Consider the following 18,542-nt stretch of genomic DNA (forward strand, 5'->3'; position numbering starts at 1 on the left):
GTTCAGATAATCCTGCTGTATTTGAAGTAATGTACAAAACATAAGAAAGAGCCTGGGTTCAAGGCTGCAGGAGGTGCAGGTGAAGCAAAAGCAACACAGGGAGGGTGGCTGGTCTGATGGTGAATGCTTTGTTAAAGGAGAGAAGGCAGCAAAGGCTGGTTTTAAAAGATGATGAAACTATGGGCTCACAACGGGAGAGCAAGCGCGCAGGGCATTCTGTATTCACCGTGTGCAGAGTGGGTGGTGAAGCCTAATGGAATTGCATTAAAGATCTCCTGTAAAAAGGGACTTGTTAAATGAACTGCCTCACTTTTAATTATAGAGGATTCACTCAGAAAAGCTTTGGCAGAGCATGAGCATCGCTACGGCGGAGATAAGAAAGGGGCTCAACAAAGCCACTGTTGAAATCTGCTGCTATCATTCTTTTGACTTTGTACTGATAATCAAAAAGGGAACTGCATTAGGAATGACATTTTTTTTCTGTTCTGTTCTGTACTGAGAAAAGTGACTGTTACAGAGATTTTGAGGTGTGGAAGTTGACTTAACTGGAAATGGACAAATGAATCATGTTGCACGTACAGTAAAGCGTGTGATTTAATGAATCACTGAAATGTGCAGGATAACGTTCCTGAGGTTCCGCACACGTTAACGCTCTTTAATGTTGTTACATGCAGGAATGTGCAGATTTCATGTTTTATGCAGCATCTTTTTGTCGCTTTCCTTCGTGTTGCTGACTTACCGACCAGCCTGCTGCTGTGGGGCCCAGTGATGTGGGCCCTGCAGCACACACAAGCCTTTACACCTTGTAAAAACTAAAAAAAACGGGTCAGAACCAGTACGTAGTTGCAAGTCAGTAAAAACCCAGCTACAGAAACGCAACACAAAAGGCAAAAATCAAAGCCCTAAAAGAGAAACACTGTCGTCTATTAGCAGCGAAGGTTTGTGTTGATTGTCAGAAGGCCATGAGGTTTATCCCCAACACAAAACACAGGAAACTAGACGCTCTTGTTAGACGCTTTCCTCTGGTTTCCTGGCTGCAGTTATTTTCTCACTGCTGCTGTAAGAAGCGTGTGGGCTGGGAGACAGAAATCCCAGCATATAATTAGGACTTTAACTGATTTCGCTGGCACCCACTCCATAGAACATTTGTATAATGTTCCCAGTAGAAATGAATCATGTATCTAGATTTCTTAAAGTGAAATGCCAACTAGGCAAAGAACTGATCTTACTCATGAGCTGTAGAAAGAGCACAATCAGATCATGGGAGTAAAAGGGAAGATGCACTTTTCTGGGGCTTTCTGCCTTTTTGGAGACTGTGGACGATGGTTATGATGCTGTTTTTGAGCGTTCTCACTGCATGGTTTCTTACCTAGGACTGGGCCCACCTGCTGAGACGTCACACAGCTTCCACCAGCTGTCACCGTGGTGAGGAGTTCTGCGTCCGCTCCAGTTAAGCTCCACAGCCTGAATCCAGGCTACGTGTGATTTGTATAAGACATTCACCACCGAGTCTCCAAGTATCATTTTTATATATATTAGATCTGAGTGAACGGTTTTCCTTCTTGTTATTTAAGGTATTAGGTACCCCACCAAATCTAGAGTATTCAAAAATTAGAGTGAACTATTTTCCATTTTTACATGAAGAGAAACAAAACCTTAACTTTATTAATCACAAATGGAGGTTAAACGCTTCTTTCTTTCAGACCTGTCTGCCTAAATCATAACATAATTCTGCCACAGAGACGAATATCCCGTCCCTTCTAATTAGAGCTTCAATTAATCAGGTGCAGGCTGCAGCCGCTCTACAGCGAAGGGCAAATTAGAGAGCTGTCGTTCAAACGGCACAAATGAGAAGGTCCCATCCAGAAAAGACACAAGTCCTCCGTTTACCATCACAGGCTCCAGTCAGGCTCCAAATGGTCAGTGATTTAATTACTTGAGAAGTTGTGGCTTCAGCCATTTGACAGCTTCCTACAACTCGACTGGTCAACTCCACTGACCTCAGATCTGCTGTGGAGAACATTGCTGAGTAGAGTAGCTCACACGGTTTATCCATAAACTGATGAAGCTTCTCGGCGTCTCCATCTCATTCTCTGCTGTCACATTTAGTCCCACATTTCTGCCTCATCTCTCTCCCTCTGCTTTAATTTACTCCGCGGTGAGGGAGACGCGTCTCGTGGGACGGGGTGTGTAACACTGGGGGTTAATTTAATCAGCATCATGCTTGGGCAGCGCATCCATTTCTCAGCCAGTCCACTCGCTGACCTCCAGGTCGTGTGTGAGCGAGGGAGGAGAGGCAGCTGATTGACAGCGGGGGTCGATTGTATCAGCTCACTGTCCCTGGCGACCGCAACCTTGTGCTCTCTCTACACCTCCAGTCGCCCCCTCTGTGCCTTCAGTCTGGTTTCCTGGCGGCATCCGGCAATAGGAGTATTATGGGCTGGCGGCGGGTTTATCTGCTGGAGTCCAGGAAGACGCTGCGAGCGGTCGTGTGGTGTCTCTAGGTGTCTGAGAGGAGCACAGAGTGGGGTTACTGTGTCATGAAGCTGTCTCCTACTTTGAGCGAGTGTGCAGGGAGGCAGCAGATCGATATCCACCCTCATCTGTCACATATAGCAGAGAAGGTTTTTGTTTTAATTTAAATTGGCTTTTGGACGGGCTGAGAGCAGTAGTGCACAGCGTGAAGCATTATAATTAGCACTAAGTAGTAGCACAGCGTGAAATTGTATAAATTAGAGATGCACACTTTCAAAAGGTCTCCCAGTAGCCGGTAATGGAATATGCATCGCAGGAGCTCACTGTTAAACGCTGTAACTCTGGAACGTAGCCATGTCCCCCGAACCTGTCTCGTCTGCTCATTTCCTACATCTCCCACAATGCATTTCACCCACCCCTGAAGACTGTACAGCAGAATACACACAGAGGCAGCGAGATCAGGGATGAAATCTCAGCTTTGCATCACAGCAAGGCGACACAAGGTGATTTGGACAGTTTGTTGCCTTGTTCAAACGTTAACTCCCTCTAAGGGAAGAAAGCTGGAGTGAAGAGAGAAAAGAACAAAGACAACAAAGGGCAGCAAACACAACACTGGCGGGTTGGGCCACAAACGATGCCCAAAGTCATAATTTAAACTCATCTGAACAGGAGGTTGTTGTACGATATCAAACCTGGATGCTGCTGCACAGACGCCCTGTACAGTATAACCACCTTCACCTTTCATTCCCTCTCTTATCTGCGTTTGCCAACACCAGGATATTGTTGACTCAGAGTTGTTGCTGCTGGATGGCTTTAATTGCAGTCTCGCCCCCTTAACATCCTCTCTAACGTATATTTTTCAGATGTAAATATCGGGAAATGGCTGTGAACTCCACCACCTCCTTCGTAGACTGTCCTCCGTGAATCAAGTTAAAGTGCAACAGCACAACCTGGTGGAGTGAACTCACTTTTCTTTATGTCTGTGTGTATTTTATTTGTATTTGTTTGGATTATTCCTATTATCATAATCAGCTCATTTCTATTTTCAGGTTATCATTTCTCTGCTTTTGTTTTCCACTGTTACAGTCTCTAGAGGGGCTGATGTTCAACGCGTTGTCAAAGTGCTTCATGCAGCACAAACTGTTCCTCAGCCGTGCGTTTCTGGCAGATGACTCATTAAGACGGGATGTTTTTTTTTAATTTTCCCAACAGCTAACTGATGAGGTGATACATGCTGTAATGGGGCATCCATAAAATTGCAGCTGCAGGACCAGTAAAGTGTGAGAGAGAGTTTTGATTTGATGTATTTAGTAAAATGAAATATGCACAAAAAATAAAGACATTTTTGCTCTTTCATTCAGCCTCGAACTCCTGTGTTTCTACGGAGGTTAATACACATTTTTGAGTTTTCTGAGTGGCTCTGATTCTAAATGACTGGAAACAATCCATAACACACTAAACGCCTCCGTTGTATGTCAATAGCTGCAAATTGCTGTTTGTTGTACAGTGGATTCAAACCAAGTGTCTGCTGAGACAGTTTTGTCATAACATAAGAAGATGAGGAGAGGGATTCGCTGCAGTAGAAGCCGGCTTTGTTCGGTCTCAGACATGGAGAGATAACACGCATGACAACGTGAGCCGTGGAGAGAACGGGATGTGATCCGACGGCTGTGATGGATGTCCCCTCTTTAGAAGCCAAGGATTCACTGCTGCCCTGTGTCATGTTCAATACTCGCAGCGATGACATCTCATTTTCCTGCTTCGTCTTTGTCTTTTTCCACATCTGTTCCTTGAACTGTCCTTTCCTGCCTGTTCTCATGTTTTAGACGCTGCTCGTGTTCCTTGTCACGTTCCACTGAATGTCTGTTCTGTTGGCTGTCGTTGTCTCTCTTTCCCACGTTCTCCTTCCTTCTGGTGTCTCCAACTACATAATTATCCTCTCCACTCCTTCAGAAGGGGACGAGACGAGGCCTCGTTACCCACTTCTTCTGTCCAAACCTTTTTAATCTCATTCATCAGCAGAATGAAGCTGGTTTATTTAAGGAGTGTCTTAAATAAGGGCCACATTCTTTTAAAAAAACACAACAAACAAACATGTGACTCCATTTCAAAAGTTGTTGTTCAAAACATCAGACTTGTAAGAAAATAATAAGAAAATAAGGAGACAAGTTGTGTTCCACTGTCAGCGTTCATGTCCTTCAACGTCAGCTGGGGAATTGCATTGGGCCACACAAGCAACTGAATGAATGTGTGCTGTTTAAAATCAGCTTTTGGGTCATTTTGACACATCTCAAGTCGAATACTCAGCATTTCATTTCACAAGATCAAAAGTGCTATTCATGAGTGCATATTTAGCATTTCCTCCAGTTCCTGGAAGGAGGCGTTTATTCCCAACTGTCTGCGTAAAGTGGTGACAGCTGCCTGCCAACTGGTGTCCTGTCTCATTATCTCACACATATTTTGAACCCATGCTGCTAAAGGAAAAATTCCTGACATCCCCCAAAGTCAGATGAAACAGCTTAGCAGTCAAACGTATGAGGTTTAAGTTCTCTTTAACAAATGCAAGGTGGGAAGGAAGGTTTTCGCTGGGTTACAGTAAATGAGGATAATCTGGTATCCTGCTATTTGGATTTTAACTTTATGCTGCATTTGTTATTTGGAAAATATGAAATTAATGTATTATGGCTTGTTTGCATTGAGTCATAATATAACAACAGAACAATTATAACCCATCAGAACAATTGGTACATGCTCTGATAGACTATGAAGACCTTACATGTGCTTCTATCACTATCAACTGTTCTTTCTCTCTCCAGCTCCACAGAGACCTGGAGCAAAGAAGTGCATGTTGAGAACGAGCGTGGAGACGTGAAGTGGAGCCGGCGTCAGTCTGTCACTGTCAGCTGGGTCACCAGAGACCTGCGCCCTGCGAGGTTTGACGTGAGGGGGTCGAGGGGTTGCTCCTTTCTCATCTCCAGCAGGAGGAGGCGTCGTGTCAGAGCAACCTCTGCACACGTGGTCACATGTCAGAGAGAAGTTTTATTTGTATATTAAATATAGGGACAGTAAAACGCCACTAGAGGGAGCCAGAGTAGCTCTGACGTTCACTCCTTCCCACCATGTCTACATTCTCCACATATACTGAGTCCTGCCTCTGCACCAGCTGCACTCCGTTTCCACACAGACATTCCTGTAACGACTGACTGTGGATCGCTTTACTCACCCACATAGCAGCGACAGGCTCGCAGCAGCCTGTGGCTTCATCATCAGCGTGTCAGGCATCAGGCATGTGGTGCTACAGCTAATACTGCTCCTGGATATTTTAAAGTACATTATTTTTATTGGACAACTATTATTAAAAAGAAGAGCAAAAAAATCAGCTCATTGGTCAAAAAAGTTTGACTTGTTTTCGGTTTGAATGTCTGTAGATGGCGCTGTTTTACTGTTTATAAGAACATACAAGCTGACAACTATTGTTGTAAAACAGCTGTCGGTAGTTTTAAAGGATGTTTTCCTGTTTCCTATTTGAAAATTGCTGATCTTGTGACATGCGTGACATCAAGTCAAAGTTTTGCGTCATGTGATCTGTTTATGAGGCTGTTACGACACTAACACAAACACAGATTTGCTACAGAAAGCAAAGTGCCGTGTTTGGATATTCTCATGTCAAGCGCTGAAATCGGCTTCAAACACAAACCCAGTTCTACCTAAGTGTGTTTATGCGTGGAGGCTTGTGATGCCAGCGAGGCTGCAGACGACTGGGCTCCTTCCACTGAACCCACCGCACCCGAGGACGCTCTTAGTCATTTCCTTTCTGGCTCCGCTCTGTGTCTGCGCAGCCCGAACCAGGCCGTTCCTGTTTCCTTCAGGAACGGGTGCATTCCCACGGAAGGTTTCTGTCCTCCTTTGCTCCATCTGGAGACACACGGGGGGAGGAAACGGGTCCGTTCAGATAAGAAGCTGAACACGCCGGTGGAAATGTTCACGGCTTCACGTTGTCTGTGAAGCACTTCCTGAACGCTGAGTGTGTGCTTCACCTGAACAAAACACAAAACGTCTCTCAGCACCTCTATGTGTGGGTTGAATATGTGTAAGTGTAAGAATCTGATCATTGAAGTAATCAGTGATGTTTATGTAGTGGTATCAGTCTCAACATACAGTAAGAAGGCCTGGGTTCAGCCTTGTTCAGTAAGTTTACCAGGAAAATACCAGCTCGCTCCAGTTTGAGGTCACAGTGACCTGCAGACCAAACACATTAATATTTCATTTCTTCCTCTGAGATTAATCTCAATCTGTTTCTCTTCTAAACATTGAATAATGCATTTGAGAGCCAGTTACTTCTTATCGCCACCACATTCTGGTAAAGTATTAAGTAATCACATTCATCACATTGTCAGGGCCGCTTCCTTTGAAAAAATCTATTTAGGCTGCACATGAAAACAAAGGCTTCCGTCGCTGTAAAACAGTCAGAGTTAACTCTGCACCTTATGTGTATAAGTGTCTCATTAGTTGTTTATGGATTCATATATTTTTAGTACAGACTCACCGTTGTGGTGAAGTGGCAACAGGCTGTGTATGACAGCAGTATTCGTACAAACCAACCAAGTTATTCCCAAAAATGAAAAGTAAAAACACAACAATATAGAAAATCTCCTTTCAGACTTCCTCTCATTGAACATCAGCGTTTCCAAAGACCCTGTAGAGGAAACTGGCCGTCTGCACTGGCCTCGTGTTTAAAACGTGTTATTATTCCAATATACCCAATAATTGGACTGCCCAGGTTTTTCTACTGTATATTTACGTTTACATATATATCTTACAATTTTCTCAGCTTTTTGTTGAAGTCATTACGAAGCTGCTGGGGTGCGATTGTAACACGTTAGAGCTGTGACATGAATCACGGTGTGTGTGTGTGTGTGTGTGTGTGTGTGTGTGTGTGTGTGTGTGTGTGTTGCTGTTAACATGCCTTCCTTCCTGGTGAGGACTGCTGTTATGTGTTTACCTACCACAGGTTGCCTGATTGCTACAGAAATTCGAACTCTGCTTGTTTCTCTTTTTTTTTTTTTTGATGCCTGAGCCAGAAACCAGTGCTGTTATTTCCCTGCTGTGTCCCAGTGTATAATTACTGTAAGTCAGGTAAACCTCTCCTTTCACAGAGTTTCATAGACCTGCTTTTCCTCAGAAAAGCAGCTCTGCAGCTATGCGTTGATGATGAGCTATGATTCAGGCTTGATTCAACCTTATACTGTACCTAAACACCTTTCATGCCTGTGGGGCCTAATGGTTCGGGCCACTGTTCTTAAACTCCTTGTTTTAGTGAAAGCATGACGTCGTCTCTGTTAGTCATTCTAATGTTGGTCTGGAACATTTGAACGGTGGCATCAGTTTCTATCGATTCGAATCTTAGCTCATCGGAGGAGGATTTTAGCAAAACCACCTGATGTTGACTTTGGGCGGAACCAACATTTTCGACTTTGAAACGAATGACTCAGAAAAGTGGCCGTTGAACGTCTGAATCCTCCAACCTGTTATTCGTGGTCTGAGATTGAGGCTTTGTTTGCCAGGTGTCGACATTTTAGAAACGCTGTGAAACAGCTCTGCTGTTACTGCAGTCGCCCTGTTTTTACATGATTTTACGTTACTCTACGTTTGGTTTAAATATTAAACGGGTCTCTGCTTTGCAGTACACTTCCCACTAATGTCTTGAATCTTGAATCTCTCATTCAGAGTCTCATCACAGCATCTCTCAAAATAGAGCGTGACACATTCAGCCCATGAAGATTTCCCTGAACGGAACCTCTCTGGAAATAGATGCTCGGGATGCCAGTACTGTACATGTGACGCCTCAGCCCAGTTCCCAGTGTAGGCACTCATCTCTTTAATCCCACATCATAACTGCTCTGCTCAACTTCCACATCAAGTGTTTATGCTGAAGGATTTTGATGTGACCTGGTGTAAAGGCGGATTGTGAGAGCTGGAGTAGAACGTGTCTGTCCATGTTGCTGTCGGTTGATTATTATTTATGGGGAAACTTCGAATAACTCATTTAAAATCTAGAGATGAGACAAAAGAGAAACATTGATCACTTGGGAATTTCCTTATAAAAACGTTCGTCTCTGCAGTAAACAGCTCATCTCTCACAACTCATCACTATTCATAACTGTGCCAGGATCTGCTTTTTGCGATTCCAAACCAAACTTCTACTTGTGTAAATACCGATCTACTGCAGCTCACTGAAACTTCCCTGCACTTTAGCTGGCGCTCGGATTGATCCAGCTTTAACTACTGCTCAGTGGCCTTGAGCCACACATTGAATTGGAACTATCTCCAGGGGGAAGGTTCTGGCGCCGACCCAGCTCCGGCCCTGCAGGTCTCCACAACCAGAAACACAAAGCTGCGCTGAAAGATGCCACGTACCAATCCTATTCACGCAGCTGTGCTTGTGTTCCCCATAATCCTATTTTGCATGTGATTAGAAACGCGCCTCGTTGCTCCACGGGATGCAGCTCATGCGTTCCTCTTGATGTGTCACACATGAGCTTTTACGCGCTGATTTACAAAATCCAAATTCTTCAAATGCAGCAGCGTTCTTTTAGCGCTTTAGTTGCGTCTGGGCCCATTTGGCTTCAGTGAATCAACTTTAATTAGAAATCTGGAAGCTGAGTCATCTTTACATATGATAACAATCATAGCTGTGAGGTTTGGTCAACACACAAAGATGCTTTAACAACAACAAACAAACCGAATGTTCAGAAAGAGAAGCTCAACTTTTTTGTGTGTTTAAAAAAGTTTAGCTGTGAGATGAAATAAGAGTTTAAAACACTGAGATACAAGTGAATAAAACGTGTAAGGCCTGATGTTCCCCGTGAGGACAGCTGTGTTAGATCTCCTCCAAGTTTCTCTTTTTTGAGAGGGGGAGAGATTAAAGCGTCCTGGGAGGGTGCCAGGCCTGCAGAAGATGTTCCCCACTGCAGCCAAAGTCAAAAAAAGGCTCGTGTTCATTGTGTGCTCTCATTCCGTAAATCCTCAGCGTCTGAGGCTCTGAATTATGCAGCTTTTTGGCCAAACAAGCTTTGACACGACTTTATCTGCCACATGTTGACATTCTTTCATTCGCTCCTCTTACTTCCCTTATCGGCGCAGAGACCTGATCTGCTGCGGCGTCACGGGACATGTTCTCATGCACGCTGGCTTCTAGGTTTATGTTGTGCTGACATGGAATCATGCTTTGACATTAGCCCCATCATTAGCGTGTTGTGGAAACACTCCTGGAGACTCAGAGTGAGTGAGAAAACAAATCCTGCAGATCAAAATCTTTATTACTCGTTTGTATTAGTGCAACTGCAAGTCGCCTCCTCTGGTCAACATGAAGCAAACCCTGCAGCAGCAAATGTCATGGCGGTAAACCAGCTGCATTATCAGAACTGGGCCAAGGTTACCAGAATAAAGGCCTCCTCTGTCTGGGTGTCTGGATCGTGACCAGGCGACAGCAGCTGGACGCAGCTGAGACGTTATGCTCATGAGCGGCCACGAGACCAAACCTTTTCCAACATTAATCTTAAAAATGAGTGAGAATAATAAAGTGAGTCAATGCACCGTAGACAAATGCCTGGAGTAAACCAGGTCACAGTCTGTATTTAAAGAATTTAGGAATATTATTGAAAAAGTGCTGCTTCTGATGATTCTGATGAGTGATCTCACCGTGGTTCATAAGGCCTGGTTGTCACGTTTGGAGTTGGAGGCTCTCGCGTGGTGCTGCGCATGCGTCATAATGTGTTACACGGATGTAAACGTGCTCTTTGTTCCTGGGCACGTTAGGGTCTCTGGGAACGGGAAAGGTTTTTACTACACACACGCGGGCGCCTGGACCCCAGCGACGCAGCAATGCGGGTGGAGAGGGGTTAAAACAACAAGCCAGTGAGCGTTCGGCGCAGACGGGAGAAAATAACCTGCACGGACTCCGTTTACAGCAGCCCAGCGCCGGCTCCGCTTTCAGGGACGCACGCTATTTTTACTCGTGCTGCGGCTGACGGTGAAGAGGAAACACATTAATGATGCATTGTTGTAGATGCACGCGGCCTTTTTTAATGAATCGACGATAGGTTTGTGATGAAGCACTGCAAATGTCAAGACAAGATGAGCTGGATTTCAATGAAAGTGCGTGATTGTTACTGCAAATGAAACTATAAGTGCATGCGTCTTATTCTAAAGGTTCAGGTAATAATGCACAGTCACTGGTCTGTTTTATCGTTTGATATTGTATGATATGAAATGACTTGAACCTGAAAAGATAAGGCCTCTTTGGTTTCTTCTTGAGACTTTGGAAAAGATTAAAAAAGTGAAATCAAAATGGAAATATTCTCCTTCATAGTAGCAATAAACAAAAAATAGCCTTTACTAATAATAGTTCATAGTTATCAGTTCATAACTAATACTATTTGTGCATTTAGGATGCAGCGGGTGTGACGACAGCATTAGTACAATTGTAAAATCTTTCCTTTTCACGTGTGGTGTTTTAAAGGAAACTGATGCAACGCTGCCTTCACTTTAAGTATGAAAACAACCTCCTCCGTGCGTCTTCCTGAGTTTTACAGCCGCGTGTTTCTATGCGACCGATCCGACGGCTCCTCACGCGTCCATGGTGACCACGCGGATCCCGTGGGCGTTGACGTAGGTGAGGAGGACGTGGGCGCGCCTCTCGATGACGTCGATCAGCTTGTCGATGCCCTGCCGCCCGCCCTGGCTCTCCCAGTACGTCTGGTCCAGGAACAGAGACTGCAGGAGCCGTTCCCTCAGCCGGCGGCTCCTCAGCACCGACACCGCCGGCTCCGGAAGCCTGCGAAGACGCCAACGCCACAGTGTGAACGCAACCTTTGGCTTTGGACACGCGCTCCAGCCCGGGAGCCCGGTGGTTCTGACTGAGCAAAGACAGCGTCCTGTCTGAGAGGCGACAGCGCCGATACGAGGAAATAGGCCAATAGAAGCCAGTTGGTTTGAATGATACCTGTGTCTTTACAGTAATGTCTCTGCAGGATAAAGAACAGAACAAGGAGGAAAACATTCAAATGATGCACGATGTCTTCTGCTCAGAGCTCCCACAACAATATGCCGAGGATTTCACTTCATTGCTGTTCTGGGTCCTAAACTAAGACAACAAACCACAGCAGGGAAATGCTGGAAAGGTCGCGTGGAACTTCCCTTCAAACATCTGAGCTGTGGAAAAACAGCTCGTTTCATTCAGGTCACAAGGAAACGTGTGGAGGGAGGAAACTCGGCCAAGCCCAGTTTGTCTGAGTCACTGTAGTTTTAATGAAACCAGTGTCTGTGTCAGGTCCCAGGGAGAATAAATACAAGGCATACTTTATCGTGGTGCGAGTGAAAGGTTGAAAATCTGAAAATTAAAGTAACTGTGAAAGCATGATGTACGTTTACAGTAGACGGTGGCAGCTGCTCTGTTCTCGTTTTAGCAGCAGAAATGGTGCAAACAAGTTCTGAAGAGGCCCGGCCCAGATTCAAACTGCATGTTTTGCATTTTGCAGTCTGCTGAAAAAGGGCCCGTCGCCGCTTAAACTTACTCCTTGATTCCCTCCAGCAGCCTGAAGTCCAGGTTGTCCTCGTTGCGGTCAAAGAAGCCCTTGTTGTCGGTGAAGACCAGGCGTCTGGGGTCGTGACCCCGGTGCACGATATTTGCCAGCTGAATGCGCTCCTTGTCGCCGCACGGCGTCTGACGGCCCGGTCCGACGCACACGTCCACCTGCCGCGGCCTGAACCCGCAGCAGCTCTGATCCAGGCGGCTGTGGATCTGGAAACACGGCCGACACTCAGCTTTTACTGCGCACTCACTTCCATTTGTTTATGTTCCATGCAGACGGTGTTGACGCAAAACCGTGAGGCTGTTTTTCATGTTTCCTATAATTTGTGCTTATTCATTCATTGCTAATGATTATGAAATGCACAGGGGACGCGTCCTCGTGCCAAATGGAGGAGCTTCCAACACAGGAAACAAGGCCTCTATTCAGCCAAGGGGGAAAAAAGATCATATTTAACCTATTTTTACAGCAGCAGCTGTGGGAACGTATCGCTGATGTCACACGAAAAATGTTTGCTGAGGCCAGAAGCATTTGCTGAGAAGAGCAGCGCGTGAAATCAAATATTAGATCGCCGTGCGTTCCCACGCGTTTGTTACCTGCAGCAAGAAGTCGAACAGAACCAGCTTGCTCCATTCGTAGTGATGGACGGTGGAGCAGCCCGAGTCGGACTTCGGGACGGAGTTCTTGGACCAGCACCTCTGTTTCAGGGAGCGCTGGTACCCTCCCCATGTTAGCGCCACGCTGGCCGGGCCTGCAGCAAGGCCTTCTGGGAAAAGGGACGCGTCCCAGGACACCACGGGGCAGGGCTGAGCGTCTGAGGGGAGAGCAGCATCACACGACAGCTCCTAATTACACGCTAATTAACTGACGCACGTGTCAAAGCAGCAGCGAGGACATGCGAAAGGCCTCTTCTCACCGTGTAAGAAGCCGAACCTCCTGCTCACAGCCGGTAACGTTCTGTTCAGGCCCAGCACCCGGTCCAAATGGAAGGCGAACACCTCCGCGGTGTCCACTGGACCCTTGACGACGCCGCACTGACCCCCGCACACACCGCCCCCCCCCGCGCGTCCGTGGGTCACGGGCGAGCCCCTCGTCTCGCCCTCGAATATTATGAGTGAGGGGAGTTCCCCGCGAGACACTCGTCTCACGCGCAAAACTTTGGCGTCGGCCAAAAAGCGCATGTCGTCCACGTCCTGTGCGCTGAACCACGGCGGCGCCCTTTGGCTGTAAATGCGGATGGAACTGACGCGGGGGTCCGCTTCTCCCTGCGTGTCTATGTTCATAGTCTTATAATCAACGGCCCCGGGTTCGGCCCGGGAGCGCGTGGGCGCAAACTTGCGCTTCGCTTGGTCCGTGTCCCATTCTGAAACTGCGGGTTTGGACGATTTATCCCTCCTCAGCTTCCTCCTCAGCTTTGGCCTGACGGTTCCGCGGATGTTTGCCGGTTTCAGGCGCTGAGACCTGAGCGTTATGTAGACCACGTTGGACCGGGTCGGCACCGCGAGGTTCGTGTCGGTTTGCGGGTCTGCAGAGTCCGACGGGGCGTTAATGTTCCCCAGATGATCCAGTCCACGGGTCTGTCGGTACCTGTCGGTGTCGGTCCTCCTGCCGCCGTGTTGCTGCGTGTATCCGACCTGTGACACCACGAAACCCAAGTAGAGCGCGCAGACGGCTGCGACGATCACACAGCGCCGTAAAAGAGGCCATCTCCGAAAGCTGCTCGTCAGTCTCACGATGGGAACGAGGAGCCAGTGAGAGCGATACTTCCCCATCAGAACTTAAGGCATCGTCACGGTTCTGCGTCCTTTTCTGCGCTAAACTCAAACCAGGGAGGAGCGCGCGACTTCCCGGACTCATTTTGGAAGCGCGGTGCGCCGCGCCGCGCCGGAGCGGACGGGAAGCGCACGTGGAGGCGCACGGACGGCGCGCAGGCCACGCACGGAACGCGTGGGTCGCGCCAGGTGGCAGCGCGAACCCACTCACACACATGAAGAACTGGACCAGAGCTCTAAAACGTCACAATCACAGGGAGTTTGGAAACGAACGAACGAGCAGCCTGAACAGAAGCTGCTCAGAGAACAGCTCTGTTTATGTTTGACGAGCTACTAATGGATGAGACGTTCAAGCTTAATGTATTTATCGATGCGTTTTAGGCGACACCTGCTGGCCTGCGTCCCTAATCCTTATCTATAGAATAGAATAGAATAGAATAGAATAGAATAGAATAGAATAGAATAGAATAGACCCTTAACAAAGGACCCAAACATTTCCTGCAGGATTTCCTGACATAAATAAATATGAACTGTGGCTTAATGACTAATTGCTGCCTCCCTCAACTTTTCTGACGAATAAGTCCTTAAACCTAAAAATAAAAATATTACTTGTTGTTTTTTAAAGTTTTGTCAACTCTACTGTACTATAATAAATGAGGTGTGAGATGTCAATTGAAAAAAAAACAGTTTCTCAACTTCCCCCCAATTGTCTCATTGAATTTCTAAAGATGCTGGAAACGTTCAGTGGGAGGTTTGAACCGGGGCCGCAGGTGTGAAGGTCTCCGTAATCATTTGCCCGCTCACGTGCGGGCGCCTTAAAGGCGCAGCGCGTCCCGCTGCGCTGCGGCGCCTCCGTCTCCGCTCTCAGGCTGCGCGCGGCAGATTGAGCGGGTGATTAGGTCATTGGCAGCACCTGCATGGCTGCCGCTCCCCACTCCTGCTGACCCGCCGCTTCAAGAGTCCTTTTCCGGCCCTGAACCGCCTGGATCCCGTGAGGAAATGGCTCCTTTTAACAGCCTCCGAGCCACGTGGCCGCCTCTGCTTGTGTTCGCGGCTGCATTATTGATGGCGAGCTGCCAGCGGGCCGGAAACGCCACGCCGCCAGGTAAACGGCCGTGATGGATGTGGGGCTGCAGCAACACGGCGACCTCTTAGAATAATCCTCCGTGTTTGTTTTGCTTCTCTGTTAAAAGGCGTTGAAATCGACACCCTGGAATTGTTTGATTTCACCTTCAATTCGACCAACATGACGCATTTGGCCTACGGAGTGGCCGCCAACGCGGCCGCTGTGGTGCTGTACGGCAGCCAATTTGTTCCTGTCAAGCGGATAGAGACGGGGGACGGTGAGCGGGGACGCCATTCATCATCAGTCAATGAGGATCAATAGGATTTATTGTATTTGCATTGTTATTGGTGCACTTTGTTCCAGGGATGTTTTTCCAGTGGGTGATCTGTGCAGCCATATGGGTCGTGTCCATGGTTGGAGACCTGATGCTCCAGTCACCCAAGTTCTACCCTTTTGCGATGCTGGGAGGAGCCATGTGGGCCACTGGTATGAATGGGAGCATAGGCCCGAGTTCATGCTGAGCGTTTGTGCTACAGTGCGCCTTAAAGCGCCGCCGCTGCCCGTGTGGCCGCTTTGAGGCCCAATTACGAGATTACCTGGTTTGTTTGGGGCCGTTTTCTCCAAACCGCACTTAGTTTAAAAGCAAACAGAACTCCGCTGCAGTGTGCGTTTCTTCCAGGTTCGGTGCCGCCTTGTGCATCGCATGTCATGCTGCGTTGTCCGTTCGTGTCGCCCACAGGAAACACAGCGGTGGTTCCCATAATCAAAGCCGTCGGCCTCAGTGTGGGGATTTTAATTTGGGGATCCACTTCCCTGTTGATGGGCTGGGCCAGTTCGAGGTGAGTGGGATGAACGTGGGGTGAAGCCTTTCCTTCAGCAGAACCGCTGACTCCTCTCGCCCACTGGCTGTCGCAGGTTTGGGTGGTTCGGGGTGGCTGCTCAGGAGGTTTCCAGGCCGCTGCTGAATTACTGCGGCGCCGGTTTGTGTCTGCTCAGGTAACGTCACGCGCCTCTAAAAGCCGCCGCCGTGTGCTCGGTTCCGATTCGCGAGACAAAGCGGACTTGTGTGTTCTGTCCCAGTGGGCTGATCTTCCTCTTTGTGAAATCGGACGTGGAGCTGCATCCTCACTCGGACTCCATCCCGTTACTTATCGACAGGGTGAGTGTCCGGCTCTTTTCTGAGAATCGCTTTGAAAACGCACGCGGAGCAATTGGTTTCATCACCGCTCCATTAAAGCACAAAAGGCCTCCGGGCCCGTGGGCGGGAGCTGTGACCCCCGGCTCCTGCTGTGCTCCCTGTACTGATGCTCGCCCGCGTTGGTGTCGTCTCTTCCTGCAGAGAACGAACTCTAGCAGTTATGGACAGAGCACCTCCGGTTTGTGGATCGACACCATCAGGCCGAGGAGCCGGCGGCTTATGTGAGCTCCACTCGTCATCTGATTAAGCAGCGTTAAACCAAGGAGAGCTTCTGCATGTGTTTGGAAATTTAAGTGTCGCTTGAGGTCCAATGTTTCCTCTTGAGTAGTGGGTTAACGTCTCCTTTCGATGACCTATTTGTTAAAGGTTTTGTGTTGAAACTGTAACGTGTTGATGACGTTGGTCGCTTCCTCTTCGCCAGCGGCTGCTTCCTGGCCGTGGCGTCGGGTTTGCTGTACGGAGCCTCCTTTGTGCCCATCCTCTACATTAAGAGCCGCTCCTCGTGCCCAGAGAGCATCTTCCACGGAGCCAGTCTTTACGGTAGCGCTCCCACGCGAAGCAGCCTTCCACAGTGTCTTCTCCAGCGTCGGCTACACAACAGGTGGAGTGACTTCCTTTTTCCCCACAGACCTGGACTACATGTACGCTCAGTGCTCCGGCATCTTCGTCACCAGCACCGTGTACTTCACCATCTACTGTGCTGCAATGAATAACCGGCCCAGGATTTATTCCAGAGCCATCCTGCCAGGTAGTGCACACTGTCAGCTCACACACAACAACGTTGTTTGTTTCAGGGTTAATTGGGAGAAATACTGTAAAATAATTTTTCCAAAATACCATTTGTGTAAGAAGTTGATGCCACTAGTTAGTTTCTGCTCCAGATGCTGAAATCCTTTTATATGAAAAAGTTACGTTATGCAGCTGCTTTACTATTCAGCAGTGGCCGGACTAAAAGCTAATGTGACACCACTACACTATTTTCGCTGAGCTGATTTTATGCTTGAGCCTACATCGCAGAAGCCGTCAGACTGTTAAGTAATGGCTTCAACATTTGCAAAGACAAAAACCGCTGGAAAATGCAGCAGTTTCCTTTGCTAACGTGCAACAAGCTCGGGATGTTTGCGTGTTCAGAGTCTCGTCTCCAATACCCACCAGCAATGGGGTCTTGACCCCTGTCTCCCCCTTTAATAAATCCCCCATCACTGATTTCACAATAAAAGCAGCTTCAAGCCAGCGTGTCTCTGTGCTCTGCAGGGCTGCTGTCGGGGCTGATGTGGGCTCTGGCCACATACAGCTGGTGCCTGGCCAATAACTTCCTCAGTGCAGTTGTTACCTTTCCCGTCGTCAGGGCTGTAAGTACACGCAGCAGTTTAGCTACGATGATGTCTCCGTTGGGTGGGTGATACTGGAGCCTCACACATCTGCATTCACACACCGATTCATGCTTTTGCCACTTGTCGAGCATTTTAATGTGCATCACTTAAATACCTCTCTCCTGGGCAAGAGCTTTAAAATTCCACAGTGGAAACGGGCTGAGGGTAAATCAATGGAATCGCTCATCGGCGCTCAAACAGCTTGTTTGCCTACGTCTCTGCAGGGATATGCTCTGGTTGCCGCTCTGTGGGGAGCCTTGGTGTTCAGAGAGATTAAGGTGAGATCAGCTCTGATCAGCATCACATCAGCCGAACATTTTGCAGCTAACGCTCATTCTGTTTTTGCCACAGGGATCGACCAACTGCTTTATCTTTGCGCTGGCCTCCTGCGTCATCCTGATTGGCTCCTTGCTGACTGCCATTTCAAAGCTTTAATAAAAACCGCTAGTCAAATGAAATTATAGAATAATTGTTATTTCCCTCCTGCCGGCTTAGAAAATAATGTGGTTTAAAAAAAACGATTCAAATGCCTTCACATTTAAAACTAATGCATCGTGGTTGAGACAAGTGCTAGTTCAGCCATTCAAGTTGAGCAGGGGTTTTACGGTGGGCTGCCAGTAGGGGGCAGTGTCTCACAGGACGGCTGTCATGGCTGGAACTGACGAAGCTCAGCTGCTGTCTTGTCACTTATTTTGTCACGTGATGTTTGTTCTAATGTCGCCAAATAACATAAATCACTTATCAAGTTTCCAACAAGTGAACAGACTCATCACACTGTACTTTTCTGTTTCTATATTGTGTTCACACATACTTTTGTGATGTTGCAAGATAAAATTATTTAACCAACCTCCAAAGTCCGTACAGTCGTTTCTAAAACGTCCAACTGAGGAACCCACTGTCATGATGGACGCTGGACATCCAGTAACCCCGTTCTGTGGCCTCTAAATGGTTTTTACAGCCGCGCTCTAGGCTCTGCTTCCATTTGAGGCGGTGCCCTTTTTCACGGCGCTTCAGGCATTTCTGCCTCAGTAGACAGGTCACAGTGATGAGACACACACACACGGCAGG

At 47.7% G+C, this 18,542-nt stretch overlaps 3 protein-coding genes across 4 annotated transcripts in view; 2 read left to right on the top strand and 1 right to left on the bottom strand.

Annotated features, from left to right (window-relative positions):
- The window catches only part of gria2b (glutamate receptor, ionotropic, AMPA 2b), a 49,842-nt gene extending 46,428 nt beyond the window's left edge, over window positions 1-3,414 (top strand). Inside the window, exon 14 of the mRNA XM_055512329.1 lies at window positions 3,339-3,414. Within this exon, the coding sequence (XP_055368304.1) occupies window positions 3,339-3,399 (61 nt within the window). The 3' untranslated portion in view covers window positions 3,400-3,414. The remainder of the gene's footprint in view (window positions 1-3,338) is intronic.
- A 6,359-nt stretch (window positions 3,415-9,773) lies between these two features.
- On the bottom strand, window positions 9,774-14,057 carry gask1b (golgi associated kinase 1B). Of its 2 annotated transcripts, XR_008695937.1 has the most exons (5): window positions 12,982-14,057; window positions 12,662-12,879; window positions 12,051-12,277; window positions 10,177-11,311; window positions 9,774-10,032 (listed from the first exon to the last, which is right to left on the bottom strand). XR_008695937.1 is itself a non-coding variant. In XM_029165861.3 (4 exons), the coding sequence occupies exons 1-4, from the start codon at window positions 13,835-13,837 to the stop codon at window positions 11,104-11,106; spliced, it is 1,509 nt and encodes a 502-aa protein (XP_029021694.1). In that variant the 5' UTR covers window positions 13,838-14,057; the 3' UTR covers window positions 9,774-11,103. The 2 variants fall into 2 exon arrangements, 1 of the variants encoding a protein (XP_029021694.1); XM_029165861.3 differs by having other exon boundaries at window positions 9,774-11,311.
- Window positions 14,058-14,667: 610 nt separating this feature from the next.
- On the top strand, window positions 14,668-18,321 carry tmem144b (transmembrane protein 144b). The gene is made up of 12 exons (XM_029166080.3): window positions 14,668-14,942; window positions 15,031-15,180; window positions 15,267-15,389; window positions 15,643-15,742; window positions 15,819-15,899; window positions 15,984-16,062; window positions 16,243-16,322; window positions 16,523-16,641; window positions 16,730-16,849; window positions 17,356-17,453; window positions 17,699-17,752; window positions 17,826-18,321. Exons 1-12 carry the CDS (start codon window positions 14,837-14,839, stop codon window positions 17,907-17,909), a joined length of 1,194 nt encoding a protein of 397 aa, XP_029021913.1. The 5' UTR covers window positions 14,668-14,836; the 3' UTR covers window positions 17,910-18,321.
- Window positions 18,322-18,542: the final 221 nt, after the last annotated feature.

This window comes from Betta splendens, chromosome 10, assembly GCF_900634795.4.
Source record: "Betta splendens chromosome 10, fBetSpl5.4, whole genome shotgun sequence".
Lineage (NCBI taxonomy): Eukaryota > Metazoa > Chordata > Actinopteri > Anabantiformes > Osphronemidae > Betta > Betta splendens.